Consider the following 12956-nt stretch of genomic DNA (forward strand, 5'->3'; position numbering starts at 1 on the left):
AAGAATGTTGCGTTTATCATGATGTCACAATGTTGTTTCTATTGACAAGCGCGGGCGCTTCAGTTCAGTGTGAATCTTCATGTCTACAAGTGCCCTTGAGCGTGAGGCTTTCGGACGTCACCTCCAGACTGGGATATTTAATGCTGTGAAGATGATGGAAGAGCAACCAGAAGCTTCAGAAGAGCAACAGGCTTATATAGCAGCCACTGTGGAGAAAAGTCCAAAAGGCAATCTATCCAATAACATCCATAGAAATAACATTAAAAAAGCCTAAAATCTTAAGAAATAATCTTGTTTTAACTAGGCCTGTATGTTTCACAGACAAAATGTAAGGCTAGTCCTGGGCTAAAATGCAGTTTTTGAGTTTTAACTGAAAGCAACGTGCACTGAGATAGGCCTACATTAAAATAAGTCAGTGCTATATTGTTTTTTCTCAAAATGCACAAGTAATGTTTTGTTTTTTAATGCACATTTATAAAATACTTAAATGTCATAATTTAACTATAAAGCCTAATCCTGGTTTAATCTAAGCCTAATCTGTGAAACCACAGCAGCCAGTTGTTTGGAGTTGAAGTTAGGCCTAAAGACCTTTATTTTGTGCTTTTAATTTTTAGTCATAATTTTGTTTCCTGCAACAATGAAGTCTAGGCTCTGTGTTTGGATTCTATTGCTAACCCATTTATTTATTCAGAAAAACAAACAAAAGTAAAGAAGAAGAAAGGCATCTGTTCATTCTTCCAGAGAATATGTCACCGAGGAAACAAAGTGGCACCTCTTCCACCACAGCCCGCCACAGATACAGAAGATCCCCAGCCAGGTCCATCCCGCGTCACGTCCACGCCTGACATAGGTCTCATTGCCCATTATCACTCTGGTTCATGTGAATTCTGTCTTTATTTTCAGTTTTATTATTGCTTGACAGATGTTCCTAGGTAGGATAGTTGTTAATATCCACATTCTTCTGATGAATATTTATTCTGCCCATAAAGTCACAGCCAGCATGTAAGACTATCAAAGAAACAAGCATTATAATATATGTGTATGTTTTTTTTTTCCAGTTCTATTTGACTCCCTTTATAGAGTGGGAGAGAAACTGGGAGAAGGAACCTCTGGCACTGTGTTTAAGGGGACTCGCAAATCTGATGGCATGAAGGTAGACACTCAACCATCTTTTCATCTGTCCATTATATTTTGTGAACTTTGAAGTTATATATCAGTATCCAGTTTTTTTTCAAAACTGGTGTCAAATCTTTACATTGAAGATTGTAATTACATTTTAATTAAAGGTAGTACATTTCAAAGCCAGAAGATTTGCTATGATTAATTTACCATATTTATTCAAATTTTCAGGTCGCTATCAAATGTTTCCCTAAGAGTACAGTGGACCGTTATATTTTGATTGTAAGTTGGTGAGACTATATCTAACGACATGTAATATAATTTCATGTTTACTGTTTATTAAATAGTGAGAGACATCAAGCATACACATGGTAAGCTAATCTTTTGAGGAATACTTCTCTAGCCTGGGTATTCCCAGCCTCTGCTTCAGGAAGTGGCTCTAAATCTGCTGGTGAAAGAACCTCCGATAAGCCCCAACATTGTCCAGATGCTGGACTGGTTTGAAGAGGCAGATCGACACATCCTCGTCATGGAATATCCACATCCTTGTATGACCTTGGACGAATTCATGATTCACAACAGATATCAACTGAAGGAAAAAGTGACACGTGACTTGGTGCTTCAAACATTGCTCGCAGCAAATCAATGTATTAACCGAGGTGTCTTCCACCATGACATCCATTCTTGTAACATACTGGTCAACACAAAGACACGGGAGATCAAATTAATAGACTTTGGGATTGGTCTGCGAATTACAAATTCAGGTAAATTGTTTTTTTGTCTTGTGTATAGTGACTTATAAACTTATAAAATTGTCTCTTAGTTCTCAAAAAAAAAAATCTTTTGCTTTTTTTGGATAGAGAACAAAACCGAAGCTGTCTCAGAAACAGTCAGGTCTCTGCGTTTCATCCTGTTTCAGTTAGTGAATGGCAATCTCAGTTTATCCAAAGGTAAGACTACGGCAAAAACAAACACACAATGCCAAAAGCATTTGCATTGTTAAACACAAACATAAAGCACAATCTGCTCACCAAATGCAACAAAAAAAAAAAGTGACAGAACTGAAAATGATTGGTGTATAAGTAAAATTCAAATGAGCTCATGTAAAACATAGGAGAGCGCCTCTATGTTCACAGAGTTTTACATACAAACTTTAGGGTGTTGCATGGTCATAAAGAATGTGCATGACTAACCAGGTCTCTCATGAAAACATGTACAGAATGCCAGGATTTCATGAATCAGTGCCTTGGTACGCCAGGGGAGACACCAACGTTGGAACAGCTTTTACAACATAAATGGTTTAAGCAGGAAAAATGGTGGAGAAAATTGTTCAGGAGGTAGTGTAACATACTATTTGAGGGAAGACAGATAAAAAGAAAACTACATTGAAATCTGGTGTTGTGGGTCTTAAAAATATGTACGTTTTTGCATTCAGCAGATGATCCAAATACTCCAGTGAGGAAGAGCAGAATACAAGCCGTTCATCAGACAGTCTGAAGTGGGGATGTGGAGCCCGGAGCCTTGGTGAGATTTTTTGTAAAATAGGGCAGAGTGAAACTGATTATTCTCATTTAAATAATGACAGTGAGAGACCATTTTATAATTCATGAAAAACATACAGCACAACCAGTGTAGCATGATTCGCAAAATAATTACTCTAATGGGCCAGTTCTTTTTTAATTAATGTAAAAACATACAGCGCAACCAGTCTGATTCATGAACGAATGACTCTTTTGAGCCAGTTCTTTTTAATTGAACGAAAAACATACACAGACAGACCAGTGTAGTCAAATTCATGCATTCATGACCCCAAGGCTAGATTATTGCACTGCATTACTTGGTGGTTGCCCTGAAAATGTATTATACAAAGTCTAGTTGAACCAAAAAGTTTTCTTATTAAGCATCGTACATTTTAAAATCTTGCTGATTAACCTATTTGCTCCAAATGTTTTAGCTCCTCAGTACTTAAGTGAGTTCCTATTGCATTACAGTGCTTTATATTCATTGCGGTTTCATAATTCTGGCCTGTTAATAATACCTAGAATATATAAAATCGACAATTCTTCTTTTCCTATTTAGTGCCCGAACTCTGATCTTCCTAGCAGATACACTCTGTCTTGTTACATCGAAAGTGGAATGGCATCTATGCTTATCAGTCTTGTCTGTCTCTTCTTTACCCCGAGGTTACCTTAGTCATCCAGATTTGGTCCGTATCCAGAACAGATGGTGGACCACGACGCAACCCTGAATGTCAGGGAAGACCACAACTAGACAAGCCCTCTCCACAGATCATCAGCAAAGACCAAGAACCAGACAAGTCCTCAGCACAGACGCTATGCCAGGACCTACATAGGACCACAACACAGTTTCGTCATGCTTACAGTCATTTATATGACGTTCCATAATTTGACTTATGATGCAGCCTGGAATCATAATCACAATATGTTTGTTAATTTGGCCAGAGGAGAACTGGCCCCCTGACTGAGCCTGGTTTCTCCCAAGGTTTTCTTTTTTTCTCCGTTTCTGTCACCTGATGGAGTTTGGGTTCCTTGCCACTGTCGCCTCTGGCTTGCTTTGTTGGGGACACTTAATATCCAGGAATATTATTGATTTGACTGCACTGACACTATTGAATGTGAACAGAAATGAGCTGGATGAAGACATCAATGTTTTCTGCAAAACTGCTTAAGCTGAATTAAACTCATTTAATAATTGATTCACTTTATACAGTTATTGAACTGAACTGAATCAACACTGAACTGATTTCAGCTGAATTATGACACTTTTGTTTTGTTTTTTTACTTTCTAGCAGAAATTAATTCTGTATGCATCATCGATCATTATTTTCCTGTATATCACAAGCTGCTTTGAAACAATCTGTATTAAATAAGTACTATATAAATAAAGGTGACTAGTCTAATTTGTGAACAAATGACTCTAAGGAGCCGGTACTTTTTAATGAATCAGAAACGTACAGCGTGACCAGTTTAGTCTGTTTCGAGAAGGAATGATTCTTATGAGCCGAGTATTTTTAATTAACGAAACACACAGTGTGTAGTCTATTCCCCATTAATGATAAATTATTTAAAAAACAACACTTTGAATATTAATTTCTACATTAATTTAAAAAAAAACAGGAATGAGTTGGAGTGGTTACTGAATTAAGAGGTGGACAGTAACAAAGTAGGCCTACATTTACTTGAGTACTGTACTTAAGTACACTTTTTGAGTATCTGTACTTTACTTGAGTATTATTTTTTTCTGGAAACTTTTTACTTTAACTTCACTACATTTGAAAGACAAATATTGTACTTTTTACTCCACTACATTTCTGTCTAGGTCCTTGAGTAGAAAGTAGTAACGTCAGTCAGTGGATGATTTTGGTTGGAAACGTCGTCCGACGTTGGATTTTTGTTGGAAATGAAAGTCAGGTTGACGTCAGAACCCGACTCATGTGCTTGATGTTTAGACTGATGTTTAGACTCTTGATGTTTAGAATCCCATTAGAAAGCCATTTGGGTGTCCGAAACATTGTGGACGTTATTGAGTGCACTTATTCAATCTCACTTTCAATCCCACTACTGGAACTGTGTCCTAGAAATAAATTTGATATTGATATGAGGGTATAGGCAGGCATAGATTCAAACATTGCAACAATAACAAAACAATGCATTGACATTTACTTTTTACTTTTGATACTTAAGTACTTTTAAAAACGAGTACTTCTGTACTTTTACTTAAGTAAAAATAGGTCTTTACAACTTTTACTTGTAACCGAGTAATATTTGACCAGTAGTATCTGTACTTTCACTCAAGTAAAGTTGTGTACTTTGTCCACCTCTGGTGCTCAGCGACAGCTAAACCTCTACAGGTCACTTGTCCTACTCACTCCAGGGCAATTACCCTCATCGGTGTCTCTGGAAGATAATCAGAGTCTAAACAGGTTAACTGTTTGTAATGTGAACTCTTGTCCTCTAATTCTCTCCAGAACCTAAGCTTAAAGTTCAACATTAGCCCACAGTGAATTCAAGATCCCTACAGCGGTGTACTTTGTTTCCTAAACTGTAAATGATTGATCTTTTTATTCACTGAGATTCTGTCTCAAAGCTCCACAGAGGAGACACAAGATGCCTCAGGAGCAGCTGGACACTCTCTGCTATAAAATAAGAGAAGGACTGCCTAAATGGAGGGATATTTTCACATGGTGAGTGGATGCAAGCTTATATACAGTAAGTCTGAGGCTAAACTTGAACATCTTTTTTTTTTTTTTTTTTTGATTCTCAAGTCATGCTGTATAAAATGATCACCAGGGTTTAGTGTTATTTTAGTATTATTTATAGACTATTATACTATTTATTAATATTTTGAATGAGTATGTGTATGTGATCATTAGTATGCCAGATGGTTCAGAGGATTTATTAATAGTGCATGATTGACCGGTCTCAAAACCTTCATCAAATGGTGAAGTTATTCAAGCAAATGTTCATTGCAGGCAACTGTTCAAAACTCTGCTGATGGGTCAAAGCCTCTCCGCACTGATCTGTGGGACTGCTGTAACATCTCAGTATCTGGCGTCCATTTATTACCTTGATACACCCATGCTGCAGAGCTTTCTTAATTACAGCCTCCTAGGCATCACTTACACCATGGCACTGATCTTCAGAAGAGGTATTTGATCACGAATCCATCAGTAATTATTTTAGTTGTTGCGTTTCATTCTTGATCAACCATTAAACATTTTTCAGAATAACTACTACTGTTTTTTGGACATGTAATATTCAGGATGCCTCTCTTTTAATGTAGGTGATGGCAATATTTTGCAGATATTAAAGACAAAATGGTGGAAGTATCTATTGTTGGGACTGATAGATGTGGAGGCGAATTACGCAGTGGTGAAAGCGTACCAGTACACCACATTAACTAGCATACAGGTGACAACTTTTTATGAATGTGTTGATATACGGTGTGTTTACATAAACTACCATTCAAAAGTCTGGGGTCAGTAAACTATTTTTTTTGCTCACCAAGACTGCATTATGTTTCATGTTTAATGAAAAATACAGTAAAAACAGTTATGTTGTCAAGTATTATTCCAATTATTCTCTTTTAATGAATTTTAAAATGTAATTCCTGACAGCAAAGCTGAATTTAAATGTCACATGATCATTCAGAAATTATTCTAAAATGCTGATTTGGTGCTCAAGAAACATTAGCATTTTCAGGATTTTTTGATAAATCCTATTTATTTTTATTTGAAGAAAAAAAAAGTAACATTAACCCTTTAAGTGTCACCCCCCTTTTTTTGAATATACATGAAAATGCACATTTCGAACTTAAATGGTTGTAATTCAAGAATGCTTTGGAATATAGACGTAAGATTGGTCTCGTTTTAAAGAAGACATTTGGCAGATTTTTGTAGAAGTGAAATAAATTAAGGAAGTGAAACAGAAAAAAAGTTATATAAGTTTGAGTTTATGAAAATGTACAATGTAAAAAAAATTAATTATTCATATTTTATATAAAATACATATTTTCAAAACCTGGGCGACTCTAAAACTGCAAAAAAATCAAAGCCAAAAATCTGAACAAGTTGTGTTTAAAATTTTAGGTTGATATCTCAAAAAATGAGCTTTCAGTAAGATTTTGTTTGGGCGCAGTACCAAACTTTTTCACTAGATGACAACCAGACTCCATTACTGCCCATATAAGGGCGCCTCCATTTCCATATGTGTTTTGAGTGATATGAACCATTATTTCCACAATTTTCATACAATTTATGAAGTAGACATCCTATTCAGAAGTAATATGAGAAGTTTGGCAGATTTTGATATGATTTCAACCTCTAAGAAACATAAAAAGAACACACATGTGCTTTTTAGCTTCCTGCCACATCATATAATTTTTTTCTTTATATATTAAAAAAAATTCAGACCTTTTTTTTTTTAAATAATTGAATGGATGCTATCTTTTGAACTCTTGGCATGAAAACAAACTGAGGTTTCTACCCTTCTTTCATGATTTTTCATGTTCATCACTATTTCAAAATAAAGGTCTAAGAGTATGAAAATATTATTGTTGCAAATTGATAAATTACGGCTCCTCTGTAATTTATTTTGAAAATCAATCACCAAATATGGAAACTAGAGATTGTAAGCTTTCAAATGATATATAGTTTGTCAAGATTAGTTTAGGTTTAGTATAGGATATTACTGTTTTAAAAATGTAAAGGATTTGGGCCCACCGGTGGGCCCGTGACACTTAAGGGGTTAAAAATGCCTATACTCTTTTTTTTTAAAACAATTCTATGCTGAATAAAAGTATTATTTTTTCCCCAAAAAACCTCTAAACTTTTAAATGGTTGTGTTGGTTCTTAATTCAAGATGTGTCACTTGTAACACATTTCAAAAGCAGAATCTGATTAAAATTCTCAAAGCAAGTTGTTGTTTGACTAACTGGCCTTACTGACTGCATTTCAGCTGCTGGACTGCTTTATTATCCCGGTTTTGATGATCTTGTCCTGGTTCTTCCTGAAGACCCGCTATAGGATCATTCACTATGTAGCTGTATGTATATGTCTGGCTGGTGTGGGAGCCATGGTGGGAGCGGACATCCTCGCTGGCCAGGACCTGGGATCTAGTGAGGGGCAAGCTGCTTCTCCACAACACAATTTAGCATAGAACCTGACATAAGTCAAACCGTGGCCATTATTTATTCCTGTGTCAACAGCCAGTGACATTCTCCTCGGTGATGGTCTGGTTCTAGTCAGTGCCACTCTGTATGCCATCTCTAATGTGTGCCAGGAATACACGGTGAAGAATCTGAGCAGGGTGGAATTTCTGGGAATGGTCGGCCTCTTCGGGTCAATCATCAGTGGAATACAACTGTAAGATGTGTTGATGAACTTCAAGAAAACAGTAGACCTGTTGCTAAAAGTCAGAGCTACATCATCTGCACTGTTGTGTTTTGTCACTTGCAGAGGGATCCTCGAACATAACAAAGTGTCTAAAATTCAGTGGACATGGGAAATTGGTAAAGTACTGCAATGTGAAATTAAAATACTATCCATTCACAGTATGTCGATGACCTCATCTGAGGTTTGATTTTTGTGTTCTCTCCTCAGCTCTGCTCTTGGCTGGATATGCGCTCTGCATGTACGGCTTCTATAGCTTCATGCCTGTGGTGATAAAGATGACCAGTGCCACAGCGGTTAATCTGTCCTTACTCACTGGAGACATCTTCAGCCTGTTTTGTGGCCTCTTTTTGTTTCAATACAATGTGAGTAACATATTTACACACACACACACACACACAGGAGATCACTTTTGGCCACTATAGAGTTAGTTAATTAAAAATCATAAAGTTAAAACAATATTCTTTATTTTATGTTATTACTTTATGGATGTTATTTCCTGTTGGGCTTTTCTCCGGAGTGGCTGCTAAGAAGCGTGTGTATATCATATTTTCAAATGTATTTTATTCCTGTGACACAAAGCTGAATCATTACTCCAGTCTTCAGTGTCACATGATCCTTCAGAAATTATTCTAATAGGATGATTTGCTGCTTAAGAAACATTTCTTATTATAATCAGCTCAGTTGTGCTGCTTAATGTTTTTGAGGAAGCGATATACTTTTGTCCCTGGATTTTTTAATGAATAGAAAGTTCATAACAACAGCATTTATTTGTAAGTGTAATAAAAGTTATAATCGGCAATGGTACGTTTATTACACATTTCTCTGGCCACCTTTTAATTTAATTAATGATAAAGCAAATTGAGAGAAAACGTTCTATCAAATAAATGCTGAATAGAAATGACAAGAAATGAAATTAAAAAATGTTGGTCTTATTTTGCTGATGTTCTCTTTAATCCTGACATCAGCACAAGTGGCAGAAGTATCTAGATGTGTCCTTGTATATTCTTATCTCAAATATTCCAGGTCATTGTGACATGGAGCTTTATATTTCTTTAATGTGTGAAGGTTTTGTAAGTGCCCTATGTCCCCTGCTTATAAAACAAATGGATCTTGGTAATTCACAGTACTTTTTTTGCACTCCTTTATATATTTTATTTTCTACCACCAGACCATCAATGTTGAATAAAAAATAAATACATTGTATGACTGTGCTAACTTTTTTCAGTTCCTTCTCACCTCACCTGTTCTTCCTCAGTTCTCAGGACTGTATATCGTGTCACTGGTGGTGATCTTCATTGGTTTCATCCTGTTTAACACCGTCCCCACACTGAACCGAGCTCTTGGCCCAGCGTCTGAAGAGGAAGGTTGTGACAATCACGCCGCGGAGTTTGATAACAACAGCACTCAAGGCTGTGTGGATGAGATAAGCTGTGCACAAGCAGAGCAAGATCAAATCAAGAGCCGGCTGAATGAAAGACAGTCAGCATGTGTTGTCATAAACAGTGTTCAAATGTAGTTTTGATAATTCCGTGGTAAAACACACTAGAACTTTTTATATTTTAGAGTCATTATATTTTAATAGTGGTTTATAATGATAGATCAAATGTGACAATGAATAAACTGAATATGACATAAATGCTCTTATCTCATGACATTTGGTGTTTAAACAGATAAATTATCTCATCGTTTTTGTTGTTGATATTTATTGTACTGAGAAGTGCTTTGTAAAATGTAAACCTCAATAAAACAAAACATTGTCGGCCGTATTAAGATGTTGATTACTCAAATGAAGTGAAATGCAGTAATAGCTTAGATGTGGGAATTTAAAACAGATTGATTGCCGCAATAATAATAAATATTATGGTATCATAACTAAATTATATCTTTACAAGCACCAGATCTGTGTTTCTGCAAAGAGATAGTTACCTCATTTAATGTTCCTATATTGTAAATTTTGCATGTCTCATAATTAATACTTTTTACAGTGTTTTCCAATGTGACTATTCAGAGACGCATAAAGTATTAACATAATACTTGCAGAGAAAGAGGTGTTTATTTTAATAATTACTTATTTGTTAGTAGCTGCGGCTTCTTTATCTTGTGATTTTAATCTGGACTTTCCCACTACAATATTCTCCACATGGTTTGGTTAAGGTGGGCAGCATCAGTCTCCGCCACAAGATATGAATCTGTCCAAACATTAAAACCAAGGTGCATAAATCAATTCTCCTTTTTCAAATGCTTTGAATCACATATTGACTAATTCAGATAGGAATACATTTTGTTACCTGATATTTATTTCGATTTCAGCCAAACCCTCTTTGCTGGATGATCACCAGGGGTGAAAATTAATGATGTGGTTTTGCTTTGTCATCTCATTTATACTAAATGCCAGAATGCAGAAGTTGCTCCTCATCTTGCTCACCACAAAACTCCTGTTTGTTTTTTACTTGTGTAAATGGAGTAATGTGAACAAATAATACGAATTAATAGTGTTAATCTAAACTATTTAATGTAAGGTACGCAAAGACCATTTCCACCTCAGCGTAAAAATTAAAAGGTAATTCTGAGATGAAATTGTGAGTCACACTCCCAAAAGTCATATTTGGGAGATATAGTCACACTTAGCCTACCTTTTTATTTTTTCTACTCTGAGCCATACCATATTAGAGGGCTATATTCATTGTACATACAATTCGACAGTCTGATTAGAACTGATGCATGTGAACAGAACAAGGGGAAAGTTCACCCTAAAATGAAAACTTTCATTATTTACTCGACTCATCCTCATCGCATCATTCCAAACTTCTTTCATCTATATGTAGCAGAATGTCGGAGTTGCTCCCCTCTATACAATGAAAGTGGATGGTGACCAACGGCTGAGCTACTGTATAAAGTTTAGTTATTAGAGTTCAGTTCCAACCCTGCTCAAACACACCAGCTGATTATTTACAAGCAGTCCTGAACACATTGTTTAGTTGGTTGGTTCAGGTGTGTTTAATTAGGGTTGGAGCTAAATATTAATTTTCAATACAAACATGACTCCCAAAATTTGTTGGGTTTAATTGTTTAACTACTGAACAAAATTAATCAGTTTTCTGATAACTATATGGCTTTACTCAAACTGTCAAACAGATGTCGTTTGTTAAAAGTGGAGGTTTAAGAAATATTGTACTCATTTAAAGAGATAGTTTACACAAAAATGAAAATCCTGCCATCATTTACTCAACCTCATGTCGTTACAAACCTGGTATGACTTTCTTTTGTCTGTGAAACAAAAGTTATTTTGTGAAATGTCTCAAAGTCGGAAGTCAAAGGGCTCCAAAGTTGTTTGGCTCTTAATGTACTTCAAAATATATTTCCACAAAACAAAGAACATCATACAGGTTTGGAAATGCAGGAGGGTGAGTAATTGACTTATTTTCATTTTTGGGTAAATTATCCCTTTAAGTTCTCTATTTGACTGTCAAATTATTTTGAAGTGTCCACAAAACAAGTAAATGCATCAAGATTTATTTATTTTTATTTAACATTTGTTCTTGTTTATTTTTTGCTCCTCTTATAACATAATGGACAGTTAGGTCTATACTCAGCCCCAAATTTACAGGCTATATACACAACTTAAACTTTCTCCATAGGGAAAACACACTATATATATGCGCATATATATAATATCAGTGTGGAAAGAGGTCTGAGAAGTTGCCCCAACATATATATAACTGTACATGGTCCCAGAAATTTAAAAGAACATATTTTAAAAAGTTAGCACTGAAACAGGAATCATCCATCTACATGCAAAAACAGCCACGTCAATTCGTCTATGAATGTGTACATCCTACACAAAACTGACAGCCAAAATAAAAAAGTTCAATGCGTTTTCTCTCAAACGCTTACAGAAGCGAAACAAATGCAGGGACTCTTGCACAACATAACGCTAGTGTGATTTGTAAACCTGGTTTGCTCTTATTGGGATAACTGTCAGGGATCACAGTGTTAGTTTTAAATCAAAACCGATATACACACAGGCTATATGCTCTACCTGTGTTGCGGTCAGTGCGGCTCAATACAGACATCTTCCCGTCCACGCATCCTTCCTCTCTCAGACTCTTACAACTGTCCTGAAGCATAAAGATGTTCATTTAAGGAACACGAGGTGACAGCCATCTACCTTCCAATTGCACCGGAACATTATTAGTCACAAAAACACACACATAAAGCCTCTGTGAGATGCATTCGACACACACACACACACACACACACACACACACACACACACACACACACACACACACACACACACACACACACACACACACACACACACACACACACACACACACACACACACACACAGTGAAATAATGAATGCATGAAATTTTAACACTCGTGATTCTGCTACATACACAAATAACCATGTACCGCCTTTACATTTGGCCTAATAACCAACATTTATCACCAGTGGCAAGATGAAGGCATTGAATATGTTGGAATACATTCGCAAACATTGTTTGCATTGTTGCAAACTGATGGCTATCTCATAAGTTACCACTCAGCGAATGGGGAGCACAAGCTGAATTCATACACCACTCAGTTTGATACAAGTTGGTGGCTTTGTTAGTGAATAACTTTAGAGTGCATTGCAACAAGAGAACAATAGGGGGCGTCTGTGCAGCATTGAACAGGACTCCAGATTGACAATGTTAAAGGCACTGCTGTCAGATTCCCAATGACCCACGTGATAGTCACAGAACAAGAGTGTCTATGCCAGCTAGAGCACTACAGATAGGCTACATCATGTAAACTCGGTCAAAAGATTATTTCTTCTAGAAACATCTGACATTTGCCCCAGGTGTCTAAATCTCGAAATTATTTTCTTGCTCAGTATTTTGTCTTGTTTTCCAGTACAAATATCTAAACATTGAGG

At 36.2% G+C, this 12956-nt stretch overlaps 1 protein-coding gene across 1 annotated transcript; it reads left to right on the top strand.

Annotated features, from left to right (window-relative positions):
- Nucleotides 1–2432: 2432 nt before the first annotated feature.
- slc35f2l (info solute carrier family 35 member F2, like) lies at nt 2433–9798 on the top strand. Its single transcript, XM_056263503.1, has 10 exons — nt 2433–2456; nt 3303–3501; nt 5227–5323; nt 5612–5787; nt 5923–6050; nt 7596–7755; nt 7846–8002; nt 8096–8148; nt 8240–8394; nt 9288–9798. The coding sequence occupies exons 1-10, from the start codon at nt 2433–2435 to the stop codon at nt 9546–9548; spliced, it is 1410 nt and encodes a 469-aa protein (XP_056119478.1). The 3' UTR covers nt 9549–9798.
- Nucleotides 9799–12956: the final 3158 nt, after the last annotated feature.

The sequence above is a fragment of the Rhinichthys klamathensis genome, unplaced genomic scaffold (genome assembly GCF_029890125.1).
Source record: "Rhinichthys klamathensis goyatoka isolate OS25496 unplaced genomic scaffold, OSU_Roscu_1.1 h1tg000206l_1, whole genome shotgun sequence".
Lineage (NCBI taxonomy): Eukaryota > Metazoa > Chordata > Actinopteri > Cypriniformes > Leuciscidae > Rhinichthys > Rhinichthys klamathensis.

Excerpts from the sequence above, each read along its gene's own strand:
- slc35f2l (XM_056263503.1), top strand. The coding sequence starts at position 2,433 with ATGGTGGAGAAAATTGTTCAGGAG. Across the intron at positions 6,051-7,595 it reads CCACATTAACTAGCATACAG|CTGCTGGACTGCTTTATTAT; the intron begins GTGACAACTTTT and ends ACTGCATTTCAG. Across the intron at positions 8,149-8,239 it reads TCAGTGGACATGGGAAATTG|CTCTGCTCTTGGCTGGATAT; the intron begins GTAAAGTACTGC and ends TTCTCTCCTCAG.